The 20,462-nt window shown below is 42.4% G+C and overlaps 1 protein-coding gene across 1 annotated transcript in view; it reads left to right on the top strand.

Annotated features, from left to right (window-relative positions):
* The window catches only part of cog6 (component of oligomeric golgi complex 6), a 121,432-nt gene extending 105,464 nt beyond the window's left edge, over positions 1-15,968 (top strand). The window contains exons 16-18 of the mRNA XM_031791283.1: positions 2,853-2,906; positions 3,220-3,299; positions 15,617-15,968. Of these exons, the coding sequence (XP_031647143.1) occupies positions 2,853-2,906; positions 3,220-3,299; positions 15,617-15,764 (282 nt within the window). The 3' untranslated portion in view covers positions 15,765-15,968. The remainder of the gene's footprint in view (positions 1-2,852; positions 2,907-3,219; positions 3,300-15,616) is intronic.
* The last annotated feature ends 4,494 nt before the right edge of the window (positions 15,969-20,462 follow it).

Raw genomic sequence — 20,462 nt, 5'->3', positions numbered from 1 at the left:
GATACATACCCTAGCAGCAGTAATATATAACAGTAATATATAACAGTAAAATAGAAGCAGTAATATATAACAGTAATATATAACAGTAATATATAACAGTAATATATAACAGTAATATATAACAGTAATATATAACAGTAAAATAGAAGCAGTAATATATAACAGTAATATATAGCAGTAATATATAACAGTAATATATAACAGTAATATATAACAGTAATATATAACAGTAATATATAACAGTAAAATAGAAGCAGTAATATATAACAGTAATATACAACAGTAATATACAACAGTAATATACAACAGTAATATACAACAGTAATATACAGCAGTAATATATAGCAGTAATATATAACAGTAATATATAGTAGTAATATATAACAGTAATATATAGCAACAGTAATATAGCAGCAGTAATATATAACAGTAATATATAACAGTAGTATATAACAGTAATATATAGTAGTAATATATAACAGTAATATATAACAGTAATAATATATAACAGTAATATATAACAGTAGTATATAACAGTAGTATATAACAGTAGTATATAACAGTAATATATAGTAGTAACATATAACAGTAGTATATAACAGTAATATATAGTAGTAATATATAACAGTAATATATAACAGTAATAATATATAACAGTAATATATAACAGTAGTATATAACAGTAGTATATAACAGTAATATATAACAGTAATATATAACAGTAATATATAACAGTAGTATATAACAGTAATATATAGTAGTAATATATAACAGTAATATATAACAGTAATAATATATAACAGTAATATATAACAGTAGTATATAACAGTAGTATATAACAGTAATATATAGTAGTAATATATAACAGTAGTATATAACAGTAATATATAGTAGTAATATATAACAGTAATATATAACAGTAATAATATATAACAGTAATATATAACAGTAATATATAACAGTAGTATATAACAGTAATATATAGCAGTAGTATATAACAGTAATATATAGCAGTAGTATATAACAGTAATATATAGCAGTAGTATATAACAGTAATATATAACAGTAGTATATAACAGTAATATATAACAGTAGTATATAACAGTAATATATAACAGTAATATACAACAGTAGTATATAACAGTAATATATAGCAGTAATATTGCAGCAGTATTATATACCAGTAATATATAACAGTAGTATATAACAGTAATATATAACAGTAATATATAACAGTAATAATATATAACAGTAATATATAACAGTAATATATAACAGTAATATATAACAGTAATAATATATAACAGTAATATAACAGTATTATATAACAGTAATATATAACAGTAATATTGCAGCAGTATTATATACCAGTAATATATAACAGTAATATATAACAGTAATATATAACAGTAATATATAACAGTAATATAACAGTATTATATAACAGTAATATATAACAGTAATATTGCAGCAGTATTATATACCAGTAATATATACCAGTATTATATAACAGCAGTATTATATACCAGTAATATATACCAGTATTATATAACAGCAGTATTATATACCAGTAATATATAACAGCAGTAATATATACCAGTATTATATACCAGTATTATATAACAGTAATATATAACAGTAATATATACCAGTAGTATATAACAGCAGTATTATATACCAGTAGTATATAACAGCAGTATTATATACCAGTATTATATAACAGTAATATATACCAGTATTATATACCAGTATTATATAACAGCAGTAATATATACCAGTATTATATACCAGTATTATATACCAGTATTATATTTATTTTTTATTTTTTATTTCACCTTTATTTAACCAGTATTATATACCAGTATTATATACCAGTATTATATACCAGTATTATATAGCAGTAATATATAACAGTAATATATACCAGTATTATATAGCAGTAATATATAACAGTAATATATACCAGTATTATATAACAGCAGTAATATATAACAGTAATATATAACAGTAATATATAACAGTAATATATAACAGTAATATATAACAGTATTATATACCAGTATTATATACCAGTATTATATACCAGTATTATATACCAGTATTATATACCAGTATTATATACCAGTATTATATAGCAGTAATATATAACAGTAATATATACCAGTATTATATAGCAGTAATATATAACAGTAATATATACCAGTATTATATAACAGTATTATATACCAGTATTATATAACAGCAGTAATATATAACAGTAATATATAACAGTAATATATACCAGTAGTATATAACAGCAGTATTATATACCAGTATTATATACCAGTATTATATAACAGTAATATATACCAGTAGTATATAACAGCAGTATTATATAACAGTATTATATAACAGTAATATATACCAGTAGTATATAACAGCAGTATTATATAACAGTATTATATAACAGTAATATATACCAGTAGTATATAACAGCAGTATTATATACCAGTATTATATAACAGTATTATATACCAGTAGTATATAACAGCAGTATTATATACCAGTATTATATACCAGTATTATATAACAGTAATATATACCAGTAATATATAACAGCAGTAATATATACCAGTATTATATACCAGTAATGTATAACAGCAGTAATATATAACAGTAATATACAGTCGTGGCCAAAAGTTTTGATTGAGGCACTTTTATTTTATTTTTACTTGGAAGCACAGAGCGAGACCTTCATTTCTCCATCCCCGTTGTGTTGCTGTGGCCCTCTGCTGCTGTGGCCCTCTGCTGCTGTGGCCCTCTGCTGCTCTCACATTAGCTGTGTGTATTTCTTGTGTTTTGCTGTGTTTCAGGGGCCTCTGTCTAACCTCCCCAGTATGGACAGCTCCTCTCTGAAAGCATCCATGGTGAGTTAGCTACACCTAAACACTACTATATTCACATGGAGAGGACCAGGGAGGAGGAGGAGGAGAGGGAGGAGGAGGTGGGATTAGGGAGAGGGAGGAGGAGGTGTGATTAGGGAGAGGGAGGAGGTGTGATTAGGGAGAGGGAGGAGGAGGTGGGATTAGGGAGAGCGAGAGTAGGAGTCAAACTGGTTCTGTTTTTCTCTCTATCAGGTGTTAATATTGAGTAAGGTGAAAGTTAAAGATTCACTCTTGAGTTTGACAGTTATGACTAAACATTGGCATTATTTTCTCTCTCCCTCTTTCTCCTCCTCAGACCCAGTTTGATCGTTACCTGTCTTCTCCTGATACCATGGTGATGTCTCAACTCAACTTCCTCCTCAGTGCTGCCATCAAGTGAGTCCTCCTTCCATAAGATAAGACCAGATCAAATTAAGGATGAGGTCATGAAAAACATTAAGGTGTACAGTTGACGTCGGAAATTTACATACACCTTAGGCAAATACTTTTAAACTCCGTTTTTCACAATTCCTGACATTTTAATCCTAGTATAAATTCCCTGTCTTAGGTCAGTTAGGAGCACCACTTTATTTTAAGAATGTGAAATGTCAGAATAATAAGTGCACCAGTTCCTCCTGCAGCAAAGCACCCCCACAACATGATGCTGCCACCACCGTGCTTCACGGTTGGGATGGTGTTCTCCAGCTTGCAAGCCTCCCCCTTTTTCCTCCAAACATAACGATGGTCATTATGGCCAAACAGTTCTATTTTTGTTTCATCAGACCAGAGGACATTTCTCCAAAAAGTATGATCTCTGTCCCCATGTGCAGTTGCAAACCGTAGTCTGGCTTTTTATGGTGGTTTTGGAGCAGTGGCTTCTTCCTTGCTGAGCGGCCTTTCAGGTTATGTCTATATAGGACTCGTTTTACTGTGGATATAGATACTTTTGTACCTGTTTCCTCCAGCATCTTCACAAGGTCCTTTGCTGTTGTTTTGGGATTGATTTGCACTTTTCGCACCAAAGTGCGTTCATCTCCAGGAGACAATGCGTCTCCTTCCTGAGCAGTATGAGGGCTGCGTGGTGTTTATACTTGCGTACTATTGTTTGTCCAGATTAAAGTGGCACCTTCAGGCGTTTGGAAATTGCTCCCAAGGATGAACCAGACTTTTCTGAGGTCTTGGCTGATTTCTTTTGATTTTCCCATGATGTCAAGCAAAGAGGCACTGAGTTTGAAGGTAGGCCTTGAAATACATCTACAGGTACACCTCCTATTGACTCAAATTATGTTAATTAGCCTATCAGAAACTTCTAAAGCTATGACATCATTTTCTGGAATTTTCCAAGCTGTTTAAAGGCACAGTCAACTTAGTGTATGTAAACTTCTGACCCACTGGAATTGTAAGTGAAATAATCTGTCTGTAAACAATTGTTGGAAATATTACTTGTGTCCTAACCGACTTGCCAAAACTATAGTTTGTTAACATGGAATTTATGGAGTGGTTGAAAAACTAGTTTTAATGACTCCAACCTAAGTGTATATAATGTAAACTTCCGACTTCAACTGTATGTGGGCCCTCTTATTTGAATCAGTGTTGATCTTTGGTTTCCAAGGCTGGAGGCCAGAATGTCTAAACTTGCTATGACTATCCCTTTTGTTTTAGTTCTATCTACTGCAAGGCTCTCCATGAGGTTCAGTACCACTAACATAGGAAAGGAGCCTAGTACAGCTAGCATTAAGAGAGGCCAGTCCTGCTAGCATTAAGAGAGGAGAGGCCAGTCCTGCTAGCATTAAGAGAGGAGAGGCCAGTCCTGCTAGCATTAAGAGAGGAGAGGCCAGTACAGCTAGCATTAAGAGAGGAGAGGCCAGTCCTGCTAGCATTAAGAGAGGAGAGGCCAGTCCTGCTAGCATTAAGAGAGGAGAGGCCAGTACAGTTAGCGTGAGGAGAGGCCAGTCCTGCTAGCGTTAAGAGAGGAGAGGCCAGTACTGCTAGCATTAAGAGAGGAGAGGCCAGTACAGTTAGCATTAAGAGAGGAGAGGGCAGTACAGCTAGCATTAAGAGAGGAGAGGCCAGTACAGCTAGGGTTAAGAGAGGAGAGGGCAGTCCTGCTAGCATTAAGAGAGGAGAGGCCAGTACTGCTAGCATTAAGAGAGAAGAGGCCAGTACAGCTAGCGTGAGGAGAGGCCAGTCCTGCTAGCGTTAAGAGAGGAGAGGCCAATACAGCTAGCATTAAGAGAGGAGAGGCCAGTACAGCTAGCGTTAAGAGTGGAGAGGCCAGTCCTGCTAGCATTAAGAGAGGAGAGGCCAGTACAGCTAGCGTTAAGACTGGAGAGGCCAGTACAGCTAGCGTTAAGACTGGAGAGGCCAGTACAGCTAGCGTTAAGGGAGGAGAGGCCAGTACAGCTAGCATTAAGAGAGGAGAGGCCAGTACTGCTAGCGTTAAGGAGAGGCCAGTACTGCTAGCATTAAGAGAGGAGAGGCCAGTCCTGCTAGCATTAAGAGAGGAGAGGCCAGTACAGCTAGGGTTAAGAGAGGAGAGGCCAGTACAGCTAGCATTAAGACTGGAGAGGCCAGTCCTGCTAGCATTAAGAGAGGAGAGGCCAGTCCTGCTAGCATTAAGAGAGGAGAGGCCAGTCCTGCTAGCATTAAGAGAGGCCAGTACAGCTAGCATTAAGAGAGGAGAGGCCAGTACTGCTAGCGTTAAGAGAGGAGAGGCCAATACTGCTAGCATTAAGGGAGGAGAGGCCAGTACAGCTAGCGTTAAGGAGAGGCCAGTACAGCTAGCATTAAGTCTGGAGAGGCCAGTACAGCTAGCATTAAGAGAGGAGAGGCCAGTCCTGCTAGCATTAAGAGAGGAGAGGCCAGTAAAGCTAGCATTAAGAGAGGAGAGGCCAGTCCTGCTAGCATTAAGAGAGGAGAGGCCAGCAAAGCTAGCATTAAGAGAGGAGAGGCCAGTACAGCTAGCATTAAGACTGGAGAGGCCAGTACAGCTAGCATTAAGACTGGAGAGGCCAGTACAGCTAGCATTAAGACTGGAGAGGCCAGTCCTGCTAGCATTAAGAGAGGAGAGGCCAGTACAGCTAGCATTAAGCCTGGAGAGGCCAGTCCTGCTAGCATTAAGAGAGGAGAGGCCAGTCCTGCTAGCATTAAGAGAGGAGAGGCCAGTCCTGCTAGCATTAAGAGAGGAGAGGCCAGTACTGCTAGCATTAAGACTGGAGAGGCCAGTCCTGCTAGCATTAAGAGAGGAGAGGCCAGTACAGCTAGCATTAAGAGAGGAGAGGCCAGTACTGCTAGCATTAAGAGAGGAGAGGCCAGTACTGCTAGCATTAAAAGAGGAGAGGGCCTACACGTGTTTGTGTTGTTGTTCTTGTGTAAGGAGCTAATGCTTTTAGTTGTATATGTGGGTCTGCTATTGGAGTGTGAGGCTGCTTTGGGTGTGTGTGTTTGTGTGCTGTGAGTCACATTACTGGGAAATGCAGGCAGCTTGAGGAGCAGTAGCGCCCGTGTACCTCACCCAGGTTTATAATGTTCTCTATTCATGGAAACATACACACAACACACACACACACACTCTAGTACTGATGGATTGGCAGGACACCAATAATTATCTTCCGGTCCATTTCTTTCTCTCTCTCTTTATTTGTATCCTAACCCCCCCCCCCTCTCGCTACCTGCTTTTTCCCTCAATCTCTCTATGTTTTACCCTTCTCTGACCCCCCTCTCTCTCTGACCCCCCCTCTCTCTGACCCCCCCTCTCTCTGACCCCCCTCTCTCTCTCTCTTACCCCCCCCCCCCTCTCTCTCTTACCCCCCCTCTCTCTCTGACCCCCCTCTCTCTCTGACCCCCCTCTCTCTCTGACCCCCCTCTCTCTCTGACCCCCCCTCTCTCTCCGACCCCGACCCCCCCTCTCTCCGACCCCCACCCCGACCCCCCCTCTCTCCGACCCCCACCCCAACCCCCCCTCTCTCCGACCCCCACCCCAACCCCCCCTCTCTCCGACCCCCTCTCCAACCCCCCCTCTCTCCGACCCCCACCCAACCCCCCCTCTCTGACCCCCACACAACCCCCCCTCTCTCCGACCCCCACCCAACCCCCCCTCTCTCCGACCCCCCACCCAACCCCCTATCTCTCCGACCCTCACCCCAACCCCCTATCTCTCCGACCCACACAAACAACTTACTGCCATCCTAACAACACGTGATGTTCTCCCCCAGCCTGACACTTGAGAAGACAACATGAAACACTGAAGGGGTAGTTACATTTATAGGATCAGCACAACTCTGATTCAGTTGTTGAATGGTTTTATACACACACACACACACACACACACACACACGTCTTGCTATACGTTGCATTCAGAAAGTATTCAGACCCCTTGAATTTTCCCACATTTTATTATGTTACAGCCTTATTCTAAGTTTCTTAAATGTCCCTCATCTATCGACACACAATACCCCATAATGACATCACAATACCCCATAATGACATCACAATACCCCATAATGACATCACAATGCCCCATGACGACAAAGCAAAAACAAGTTTAGACATTTTTGCTAATTTATTTCAAAAATGGTTCCAAACTTCCAAACATAAGTATTCAGACCCTTTACTTAGTACTTTGTTGAAGCACCTTTGACAGCGATTACAGCATCGAGTCTTCTTGGGTATGATGCTTGGCAGATTTGTATTTTGGAGAGTTTCTCCTATTCTCTACAGATCCTCTCAAGCTCTGTCAGGTTGGATGGGGAGTGTTGCTGCACAGCTTTTTTTCAGATCTCTCCAGAGATGTTGGATCAGGTTCAAGTCCGGGCTCTGGCTGGGCAACTCAAGGACATTCAGAGATTTGTCCAGAAGCCACTCCTGGGTTGTCTTGTCTGTGTGCTTAAGGTCATTGTCCTGTTGGAAGGTGAACCTTCGCCCCAGTCTGAGGTGCTGTGAGCTCTGGAGCAGGTTTTCATCAAGGATCTCCCTGTACTTTGCTCTGTTCATCTTTCCCTCGATCCTGACTAGTTTCCCAGTCTCTGCCGCTGAAAAGCATCCCCACAGCATGATGCTGCCACCACCATGCTTCAATGTGGGGATGGTGCCAGGTTTCCTCCAGACGTGACGCTTTGCATTCAGTCTAAATAGTTACATTTTGGTTTCATCAGACCAGTAAATCTTGTTTCTCATGGTCAGAGTCCTTTGGGTGCCTTTTGGCAAACTCCAAGAGGGCTGTCACGTGCCTGTTACTGAGGAGTGGCTTCCGTCTGGCCACTCTACCATAAAGGCCTGATTGGTGGAGTGCAGAGATGGTTGTCCTTCTGGAAGGTTCTCCCATCTCCACAGAGGAACTCTGGAGCTCTGTCATAGTGACCATGGAGTTCTTGGTCACCTCCCTGACCAAGGCCCTTCTCCCCCGATTGCTCAGTTTGGCCAAGCGGCCAGCTCTAGGAAGAGTCTTAGTGGTTCCAAACTTCTTCCTTTTAAGAACGATGGAGGCCACTGTGTTCTTGGGGACCTTCAATGCTGCAGAAATGTTTTCGTACCCTTTCCCAGATCTGTGCCTCGACACAATCCTGTCTCGGAGCTCTACGGACAATTCCTTCGACCTCATGGCTTGGTTTTTGCTCTGACATAAACTGTCAACTGTGGGACCTTATATAGACAGGAGTGTGTCTTTCCAAATCATATCCAATCAATTGAGTTTACCACAGGTGGACTCCATGTTGTAGAAACATCTCAAGGATGATCAATAAAAACAGGATGCACCTGAGATCAATTTCGAGTCTCATAACAAAGGGTCTGAATACTTAAGAAATGAAATAAGGTATTTTTTTATATAAGAAAAAACCTGTTTTCTCTTTGTCATTTTGGTGTTATGTGTAGTTATGTTTTTATTTCATCCATTTCAGAATAAGGCTGTAACGTAACAAAATGATAAAGTCAAGGAGTCTGAATACTGTCTGAATGCACTGTACTTGTGAGGACTTTTTGGGGAACAACAATTGATTCCCATTCAAACTCTTTTTTTCTCGAACCCTAAACCCTTACCCCTAAACCTTACCTAACCCCTAAACCCTTACCCCTAAACCTTACCTAACCCCTACCTCTAAACCTTACCCCTACCTCTAAACCTTACCCCTACCTCTAAACCTTACCCCTACCTCTAAACCTTACCCTAACCCCTAAACCTTACCCTAAACCCGTACCTCTAAACCTTACCCCTAAACCTTACCTAACCCCTAAAACGTTACCCCTAAACCTTACCTAACCCCTAAAACCTTACCCCTAAACCTTACCTAACCCCTAAAACCTTACCCCTAAACCTTACCTAACCCCTAAAACCTAACCCCTAAACCTTACCCTAAACCCTAACCTCTAAACCTTACCCTAAACCCTTACCTCTAAACCTTACCCTAACCCCTACCTCTAAACCTTACCCTAACCCCTAACCCTTACCTCTAAACCTTACCCTAACACCTAACCCTTACCTCTAAACCTTACCCTAACCCCTACCTCTAAACCTTACCCTAACCCCTAACCCCTAACCTCATAACCCTGAACCCAACCTCCAAGCCTAAAATAACATTTTTACAAGTAAGGACCAAAATGTCCTCACTTCTCTGAATCTTAGTTACCTATTCTTGTGAGGACTTCTGGTACAACGTGTGTACACACACACACACACACACACACACACACACACACACACACACACACACACACACACATCCACACACACACATAGTATTGAATGGTTGTAGAGGCTGAGCTGAGAGGTGAATCAAAGGGATAGATACGTCATGCACATCATTCTTATTATTTTGAAGGGCACTGATGGCCAAATTAAATATAATTGAGGAATTCGTTGTATTATAATATACAATTATTTTGGAGGGTTTCAGTCTGAATGGATATTTCAGTTCCTGGAGTCCCTCATCCAGTTCTGTTTGTCAGCCTTCTGAAGCCAATCTCTCTGCCTGTCTCTCTCTCTCTCTGCCTCTCTCTCTCTGCCTCTCTCTCTCTGCCTCTCTCTCTCTCTCTCTCTGCCTCTCTCTCTCTGCCTCTCTCTCTCTCTCTCTCTCTCTCTCTCTCTCTCTCTCTCTCTCTCTCTGTCTCTCTGTCTCTCTCTCTCTCTCTGTCTCTCTGTCTCTCTCTGTCTCTCTCTCTCTGTCTCTCTCTCTCTCTCTGTCTCTCTCTCTCTGTCTCTGTCTCTCATATATATGTATTTCCAGTTCATTCTAAAAGTATTCAGACCTCGACTGTTTCCACATTTTGTTACTTTACTTTGTTACTAATTATCCTTGAGATGTTTCTACAACTTGATTGCAGTCCACCTGTGGTAAATTCAATTCATGAGACATCATTTGAAAAGGCACACACACCTGTCTATATAATGTCACACAGTTGACAGTGCATGTCAGGGCAAAAACCTAACCATGAGGTCGAAGGAATTGTCCGTAGAGCTTTATACAGCATTGAAGGTCCCCAAGAACACAGTGGCCTCGATCATTCTGAAATGGAAGAAGTTTACACCTTATCCTAGAGCCATCCGTCAAAACTGAGCAATCGAGGGAACTTTGAACTCCATGGTCACTATGACAGAGCTCCAGAGTTCCTCTGTGGAGATGGGAGAACCTTCCAGAAGGACAACCATCTCTCCACCAATCAGGCCTTCAAGGTAGAGTGGCCAGATGGAAGCCACTCCTCAGTAAAAAGGCACATGGCAGCCTGCTTGGAGTTTGCCGAAAGGCACTTAAAGGTCTCTGACCATGAGAAATAAGATTCAGTGGTCTGAGGAAACCAAGATTGAAGTCTTTGGCCTGAATGCCAAGCGTCACATCTGGAGGGAACATGGCACATCCCTACGGTGAAGCATGGTGGTGGCAGCATCATGCTGTGGGGATGTTTTTCAGCAGCAGGGACTGGGAGAATAGTCAGGATCAAGGCAAAGATGAACAGAGAAAAGTACAGAGATCCTTGATGAAAACCTGCTCCAGAGCACTCAGGACCTCAGACTGGGGGGGGAAGGTTCACCTTCCAACAGGACAACAACCCTAAGCACACAACCCAGACAACGCAGGAGTGGCTTCGGGACAAGTCTCTGAATGTCTTTGAGTGGCCCAGCCAGAGCCCAGATTTGAACCCGATCGAACATCTCTGGAGAGACTTGAAAATAGCTATGCAGTGACACTCCCCATCCAACCTGACAGAGCTTGAGAGGATCTGTAGAGAAGAATGGGAGAAACTCTCCAAATACAGGTGTGACAAGCTTGTAGCGTCATAGCCCTTACCAAGTCTGGAGGTGTGTTGGGTCATTGTCCTGTTGAAAACCAAATTATAGTCCCAGTAAGGCCAAACCAAATGGGATGGCGTATCGCTGCAGAATCCTGTGGTAACCATGCTGGTTAAGTGTGCCTTGAATTCTAAATGAATCACAGACTGTGTCACCAGCAAGGCACCCCCTACACCATCACACTTCCTCCTCCATGCTTCATCTGGAGATAATCTGGTTAGCTACTCTGCGTCTCACAAAGACATGACTGTTAGAACCGAAAATCTCAAATTTGGATTTATCAGACAGATTGAGTACAGATTTCCACCGGTTTAATGTCCATTTCTCGTGTTTCTTGGCCCAAGCAAGTCTCTTCTTCTTATTGGTGTCCTTTAGAAGTGGTTTCTTTTCAGCAATTCGACCATGAAGGCCTGATTCACTCAGTTGATGTTGATGTCTGTTACTTGAACTCTGTGAGGCATTTATTTGGGGTGCAATTTTTGAGGCTGGAAACTGTAATGAACTTATCCTCTGCAGCAGAGGTAACTCTGGGTCTTCATTTCCTGTGGCGGTCCTCATGAGAGACAGTTTCATCATAGCGCTTGATGTTTTTTGTGACCTTCCTGTCTTAAGGTAACGATGGACTGTCGTTTTTCTTTGCTTATTTGAGCTGTTCTTACCATAAATATGGACTTGGTCTTTTACCAAATAGGGCTATCTTCTGTATACCACCTGTACCTTGTCACAACACAACTGATTGGCTCAAACGCATTAGGAAGAAAATAAACTCCACAACTTCACTTTTAACAAGGCACACCTGTTAATTGAAATGCATTCCAGGTGACTACCTCATAGAGCTGGTTGAGAGAATGCGAAGTGTGTGAAAAGCTGGCAAAGGGTGGCTATTTGAATCTCAAATATAAATATATTTTGATGTGTTTAACTCTTTTAATTTTTTTTATTTTAGTTATTACTACATGATTCCATATGTGTTGTTTCATAGTGTTGATGTCTTCACTATTATTCTACAATGTAGAAAATAAAGACAAACCCCCTTGAATGAGTAGGTGTGTCCAAACGGTTGCTTGGTACGGCAGGGTAGCCTAGTGGTTAGAGTGTAGAGGCGGCAGGGTAGCCTAGTGGTTAGAGTGTAGAGGCGGCAGGGTAGCCTAGTGGTTAGAGTGTAGAGGCGGCAGGGTAGCCTAGTGGTTAGAGTGTAGAGGTGGCAGAGTAGCCTAGTGGTTAGAGAGTAGAGGTGGCAGGGTAGCCTAGTGGTTAGAGTGTAGAGGCGGCAGGGTAGCCTAGTGGTTAGAGTGTAGAGGTGGCAGGGTAGCCTAGTGGTTAGAGTGTAGAGGTGGCCTAGTGGTTAGAGTGTAGAGGCGGCAGGGTAGACTAGTGGTTAGAGTGTAGAGGTGGCAGGGTAGCCTAGTGGTTAGAGTGTAGAGGTGGCAGGGTAGCCTAGTGGTTAGAGTGTAGAGGTGGCAGGGTAGCCTAGTGGTTAGAGTGTAGAGGTGGCAGGGTAGCCTAGAGGCTAGAGTGTAGAGGCGGCAGGGTAGCCTAGTGGTTAGAGTGTAGAGGTGGCAGGGTAGCCTAGTGGTTAGAGTGTAGAGGTGGCAGGGTAGCCTAGTGGTTAGAGTGTAGAGGCGGCAGGGTAGCCTAGTGGTTAGAGTGTAGAGGTGGCAGGGTAGCCTAGAGGTTAGAGTGTAGAGGCGGCAGGGTAGCCTAGTGGTTAGAGTGTAGAGGTGGCAGGGTAGCCTAGAGGCTAGAGTGTAGAAGCGGCAGGGTAGCCTAGTGGTTAGAGTGTAGAGGTGGCAGGGTAGCCTAGAGGCTAGAGTGTAGAGGCGGCAGGGTAGCCTAGTGGTTAGAGTGTAGAGGTGGCAGGGTAGCCTAGAGGCTAGAGTGTAGAGGCGGCAGGGTAGCCTAGTGGTTAGAGTGTAGAGGTGGCAGGGTAGCCTAGAGGTTAGAGTGTAGAGGCGGCAGGGTAGCCTAGTGGTTAGAGTGTAGAGGAGGCAGGGTAGCCTAGTGGTTAGAGTGTAGAGGTGGCAGGGTAGCCTAGAGGCTAGAGTGTAGAGGTGGCAGGGTAGCCTAGTGGTTAGAGTGTAGAGGAGGCAGGGTAGCCTAGTGGTTAGAGTGTAGAGGTGGCAGGGTAGCCTAGTGGTTAGAGTGTAGAGGAGGCAGGGTAGCCTAGTGGTTAGAGTGTAGTGGCGGCAGGGTAGCCTAGTGGTTAGAGTGTAGAGGCGGCAGGGTAGCCTAGTGGTTAGAGTGTAGAGGCGGCAGGGTAGCCTAGTGGTTAGAGTGTAGAGGCGGCAGGGTAGCCTAGTGGTTAGAGCGTTGGACTAGTAACCGGAAGTTCAAACCCCCGAGCTGACAAGGTACAAATCTGCCGTTCTGCCCCTGAACAGGTAGTTAACCCACAGTTCCTCTCTTTTCCTCTCTTTTCTCAACCTCTCCCAATCTCTCTCTCTCATATATTCTCTGTGAGAGGAACCCAGCTAGAGCACCAGTAGATGTCAGTGTGCGCCACTGATGATTCTGTACTCTGGTTGTTATCATCTCTGAACGGGGGTCACAGTCATCATCCAGCTATAGTGGTTTCTCCAGAAAAGCAGGAAATGGAGTGGAACCTCTCTTGGTTGGCTGTTCCAGCTGAATGATTACAGTAGCTCCCAATGCAGTTAGTACCACTGAGCCCTTCCTATTGTATCAGAGGGAGATGAGATGGTCAAAATATGACTTACTAGGATATCAGAGGGAGAAGAGAGGATGGTGAAAATATAGCACTCTTAAAAATATTAAAAATATATAAGTTGTGATTGTTCCTGGTTAGAACATTAACAGAGATTTTGACCAATAAATGTATTGTATTCACAGCTAAAGAGGTTGTACCTACATTCAAGAGTGGACACACACACACACCGTACACATGTTTTACCTTCTCATGCATTAGCAATGTCCCCCTCAGTAACTAATCTATGACCCCCCCCCCTCAGTAACTAATCTATGTCCCCCTCAGTAACTAATCTATGTCCCCCTCAGTAACTAATCTATGTCCCCCTCAGTAACTAATCTATGTCCCCCTCAGTAACTAATCTATGCTATGTCCCCTCAGTAACTAATCTATGTCCCCCTCAGTAACTAATCTATGTCCCCCTCAGTAACTAATCTATGTCCCCCTCGGTAACTAATCTATGCCCCCCTCGGTAACTAATCTATGCCCCCCTCGGTAACTAATATATCCCCCTCAGTAACTAATCCATGCCCCCCCCCTCAATAACTAATATATCCCCCTCAGTAACTAATATATCCCCTCGGTAACTAATCTATGTCCCCCTCAGTAACTAATCTATGTCCCCCACCCCTCAGTAACTAATCCATGTCCCCCACCCCTCAGTAACTAATCTATGTCCCCACCCCTCAGTAACTAATCTATGTCCCCCCCCTCAATAACTAATATATCCCCCTCGGTAACTAATCTATGTCCCCCCTCAGTAACTAATCTGTGCCCCCCCCCCTCAGTAACTAATCTATGTCCCCCTCAGTAACTAATCTATGTCCCCCACCCCTCAGTAACTAATCTATGTCCCCCACCCCTCAGTAACTAATCTATGTCCCCCCCCCTCAGTAACTAATCTATGTCCCACACCCCTCAGTAACTAATCTATGTCCCCCCCCCTCAGTAACTAATCTATGTCCCCCCCCTCAGTAACTAATCTATGTCCCCCCCCTCAGTAACTAATCTATGCCCCCCCCTCAGTAACTAATCTATGTCCCCCCCCCCTCAGTAACTAATCTATGCCCCCCCCCCTCAGTAACTAATCTATGTCCCCCACCCCTCAGTAACTAATCTATGTCCCCCCCTCAGTAACTAATCTATGTCCCCCACCCCTCAGTAACTAATCTATGTCCCCCACCCCTCAGTAACTAATCTATGTCCCCCCCCCTCAGTAACTAATCTATGTCCCACACCCCTCAGTAACTAATCTATGTCCCCCTCAGTAACTAATCTATGTCCCCCCCCTCAGTAACTAATATATCCCCCTCAGTAACTAATCTGTGTGTCCCCCCCCTCAGTAACTAATCTATGCCCCCCTCAGTAACTAATCTATGTCCCCCCCCTCAGTAACTAATCTATGCCCCCCCCCTCAGTAACTAATCTATGCCCCCCCCCTCAGTAACTAATCTATGTCCCCCCCCCCCTCAGTAACTAATCTATGTCCCCCCCCCCTCAGTAACTAATCTATGTCCCCCCCCCCCTCAGTAACTAATCTATGTCCCCCCCCCCCCTCAGTAACTAATCTATGTCCCCCTCAGTAACTAATCTATGTCCCCCCCCCCTCAGTAACTAATCTATGCCCCCCCTCAGTAACTAATCTATGTCGTCCCCCCCCCTCAGTAACTAATCTTTGTCCGTCCCCCCCTCCCTCAGTAACTAATCTATTTCCCCCTATTACAGAGATCAGATCTTCAACCAGTCGACAGAGCTGGTGTGCAGGGCGTATGGAGAGGTGTACACAGCCGTGACCAGCCCAGCCAACAGCTACAAGGACCCAGACAACCTGGTACCACGGTCTCCTCAGCAGGTCCAGGCTCTGCTGTCCTAACACACCTGGTCTAACCAGAGTTAACCCGGTCTCACCTAGGCTCTACGTGTCTCTCTGGACCCACCTGAAGCCTACTCACACAGTGGTGAAGGAAGAAAGACCAATGGCTTTGTGAAGTGGACCGTTATATGAAATGATTGTGTGTTAAGTTATAACCTGTATATGTAAATGGAACTGGGAATAAATTAGGTTTAACAGAAACTCGTTGGTTCTATTTTCTAATTATAAAGAGTCAACAACAATGGACTTGCGAGTGTGAGAGTGACACAAACCAGCTGAAACTAGAGCAGACAGAGAGGTGTGTTTTGGACTCTTGGTCTACTGAGTGTTTCGTCCTCTCGTTCCCGTATCGCGGCATGAATCACAGTGTCTGCCAGGAGAGAGAACAGCTCGCACTCTGAAAAAAAAAAACATTTACGGTCCTGCTCCACGTGAATGGAGATTCCCACCAGCTCAGAGAAACTCTCTCTCTCTCTCTCTAATCAGAAACAGATCTGTCTTCTCATCTGTCTTCTCATCTGTCTTCTCATCTGTCTTCTCATCTGTCTTCTCATCTGTCTTCTCATCTGTCTTCTCATCTGTCTTCTCATCTGTCTTCTCATCTGTCTTCTCCTTTTTCTGTATTAAAATACACTTCAGATGCTTGTGTTTGCAGTCTCTTTTTCTCTCTCCTTCAGAAAGAGATGGTTCAATTTTGCAGCCGTGGTCTCGTTGAGACTAGGGCCAATCTGGGTCAGGCTGAGTGCATTCTACAAGACAATGGAGCTTTCATGTGTCTCATGGCCCGATCTTGTGTGTGTGTGTGTGTGTGTGTGTCAGAAGTCACACCATCATTTAATTGCAGTGAAAATGCCTGCCAGGCTCAATTTGACAGCTATATTTAGGTTGAGAAGTAGAAGAGAGAGATGATATGATGGTGATATGATATTGCATGCTGTCTATTAATAGTCAGTCTCAGGCACGTAAAAAAAAAAAACGTCTCTCAATACTGTAGTGTTTCAGAGTATTGAAGGGAAGGAAGGGAAGGGAAGGGGTTGTTCTATGAGACTTGAGTGTTGGACGTATTGACAGGGTAACTCCTTGTGTCAGTTACCTGATGTGGAATAGAGTTCCATGTAGTCATGACTCTATGTAGTAGTGTGGAATAGAGTTCCATGTAGTCATGGCTCTATGTAGTACTGTGGAATAGAGTTCCTTGTAGTCATGGCTCTATGTAGTACTGTGGAATAGAGTTACATGTAGTCATGGCTCTATGTAGTAACTGTGGAATAGAGTTCCATGTAGTTATGGCTCTATGTAGTAACTGTGGAATAGAGTTCCATGTAGTCATGTCTATGTAGTACTGTGGAATAGAGTTCCATGTAGTCATGGCTCTATGTAGTACTGTGGAATAGAGTTCCATGTAGTCATGGCTCTATGTAGTACTGTGGAATAGAGTTCCATGTAGTCATGGCTCTATGTAGTACTGTGGAATAGAGTTCCATGTAGTCATGGCTCTATGTAGTACTGTGGAATAGAGTTCCATGTAGTCATGGCTCTATGTAGTACTGTGGAATAGAGTTCCATGTAGTCATGGCTCTATGTAGTACTGTGTGCCTCCCATAGTCTGTTCTGGACTTGGGGACTGTGAAGAGACCTCTGGTGGCATGTCTTGTGAGGTATGCATCGGTGTCTGAGCTGTAGTTTAGACAGACAACATGTCAATACCTCCACATAAATCAAAGTAGTGATGAAGTCAATCTAGCTCTCTGTGTACATCCAAGGGCCAGCCGTGCTTCCCTGTTCTTTTCTGTAGCACCTGACCACACGACTAAACACTAGTCAAGGAGCGGCAAAACTAGGGCCTGTAGGACCTGCCTTGTTGACAGTGTTAAGAAGTCAGAACATCACTTTTTTTTATAGACAGACATCTCCCCATTTTAGTATCAATATGGGGCAGGAGGGTAGCCTAGTGGTTAGAGCGTTGGACTAGTAACCAAAATCTGTCGTTCTGCCCCTGAACTGTTCCTAGGCCGCCATTGAAAATAAGAATTTGTTCTTAACTGATTTGCCTAGTTAAATAAAGGTAAAATAAAATAAAAATATATGTTTTGACCATGACAGTTTACGTCAAGTGAAGTGTTACTTCAAGCAATTTAGTAATCTCAACTTTCTCAATTTCCACATTATTTATTACAAGACTTAGTTGAGGTTTAGGGTTAGTGAATGACTTGTCCCAAATACAATGCTTTTAGTTTGATAAATATTTAGGGCTAACTTATTCCCTGCTTCCCATTCTAAAACTAACTGCAGCTTTTTGTTGAGTGTTGCAGTCATTTCAGTCACTGTAGTAGCTGACGTGTATAGTGTTGAGTCATCCGCATACATAGAAACTCTGGCTTTACTCAAAGTCAGTGGCATGTCGTTAATAAAAATGGAAAAAGCAAGGGGCCTAAACAACTACCTTGGGGAATTCCTTACTCGATGTTACGAATCCCTTTTGGCCCGACAGTCTAGGGGGGATGGTAATGAGACCCGTAACATAACTCATGCAAATTATAATAGTGACAAAGTAAAAGTGAGAACGAAATAACTACGACAACTGAAATCTACCGTCAAACTCAAGGTTTATTTGTAAACACACGGTAATGGGGGGTGAAGGAAAAGGGGCTGAGCTGGACCCAAGGAAAGAAACAATAAGTATTCAAAAAACACCCCTATTTCAACAACAACTAACTAACCAAAATACAGTGGGTGGTCCACCCAGTTCTAACTAGTGTATTTAACCAAGTTTACCTACGGGTAGTGTATGCCCATGGGCGACTTGTCTTGGTTTCCCCTTTTCCCACCAGCAATCAAACACAAACACCATAACCAAAAACAATACTTACAGGTGATGACAAAGTGCTATGGAGGTCCTCAAACAAAAGAGAGGTTAATACACAAAGAGAGAGTGAAACAGAGACCTACAGACATGGCATTTACAGAGAGATTGAGCTCTAGAGCAAACAACTGACAGGGTTTTTAAACCAAGGGAAAGGAGCTGTGATAGGGTAGGAAACAGGAGGAGGTGTGTCTTCTGATTGATGATTGGATTGTTGACTGATTGGGGAGTGATGATTTTCACTTGTGAGGGGAGAAGTAGAGAAAAGAAACACACACACAGGATACACACACAGGATACTTGTATCCGTAACACTCGACCTGGATTATGTTGGAGAGGATTCCACGCTAGCGTCCCACCTCGACAACAGCCAGTGAAATTGCAGAGTGCCAAATTCAAAACAACAGAAATCCCATAATTAAAATTCCTCAAACATACAAGTATTATACACCATTTTAAAGATAAACCTCTTGTAAATTCAGCCACAGTGTCCGATTTCAAATAGGCTTTACGGCGAAAGCACACCATGCGATTATGTTAGGACAGCACATAGTCACAGAAAACCTTACAGCCATTTTCCAGCCAAGGAGAGGGCTCACAAAAGTCAGAAATAGCGATAAAATTAATCACTAAACTTTGATCTTCATCAGATGGCACTCACAGGACTTCATGTTACACAATAAATTTTGTTTGATAACGTTAATCTTTATGTCCAAAAACCTCATTTGAAATTGGTGTGTTATGTTCTGAAATGCATTGTCTCAAACAAACATCCGGTGAAAGTGCAGAGAGCCACATCAAATTACAGAAATAATCATCATAAACATTGATAAAAGATACAAGTGTTAAACATACGAATAAAGATAAACTTCTCCTTAACTTCTCTAGGGTAGGGGGCAGCATTCGGAATTTTGGATGAAAAGCATGCCCAAATTAAACAGCCTGCTACTCGGGCCCAGAAGATATGATATGCATATAACTGGTAGATTTGGATAGAAAACACTTTAAAGTTTCCAAAACTGTTGAAATAGTGTCTGTGAGTATAACAAAACTGATTTGGCAGGCGAAAACCTGAGAAAAATCCATTCAGGAAGTAGTTTTTTTGTTTTGTTTTTGTAGTTTTCTATTCAATGCCATTACAGCCATTACAGTATCCATCCGGGGCGGCAGGGTAGCCTAGTGGTTAGAGCGTTGGACTAGTAACCGAAAGGTTGCAAGTTCGAATCCCCGAGCTGACAAGGTACAAATCTGTCGTTCTGCCCCTGAACAGGCAGTTAACCCACTGTTCCTAGGCCGTCATTGAAAATAAGAATTTGTTCTTAACTGACTTGCCTAGTAAAATAAAGGTGTAAAAAAAAAAAAAAACAGTATCCATTGACTTAGGACTCAAATTGCAGTTGCTATGCCTTCCACTAGATGTCAACAGTCTTTAGAAATTGTTTCAGGCTTGTATTCTGAAAAATTAGGGAGACCAGTGAGACCAGTGTGAATGAGTGGACCCTAACGTTCACAGAGCTTTTTCATCCCGAGAGAGTGCCTTTCTTCTTTACCTTCTATATTGACAACGTTATTGTCCGGTTGAAATATTATAGATCATTTAGGCTAAAAACAACCTGAGGATTGAATATTAACATCGTTTGACATGTTTCTATGAACTTTACGGATACAATTTTGATTTTTTTATCTGCCTGTTTTGACTGCGTTTGAGCCTGTGGATTACTGAAGAAAACGTGCAAACAAAACAGAGGTTTTTGGATATAGAGAGACTATCGAACAGAAGGAACATTTATTGTGTAAATTAATGTCTTCTGAGTGCCACCATATGAAGATCATCA

The sequence above is a fragment of the Oncorhynchus kisutch genome, linkage group LG15, assembly GCF_002021735.2.
Source record: "Oncorhynchus kisutch isolate 150728-3 linkage group LG15, Okis_V2, whole genome shotgun sequence".
Lineage (NCBI taxonomy): Eukaryota > Metazoa > Chordata > Actinopteri > Salmoniformes > Salmonidae > Oncorhynchus > Oncorhynchus kisutch.
The sequence above is the reverse complement of the archived record's forward strand: the minus strand, read 5'-3'. Positions and strand labels throughout refer to the sequence as shown.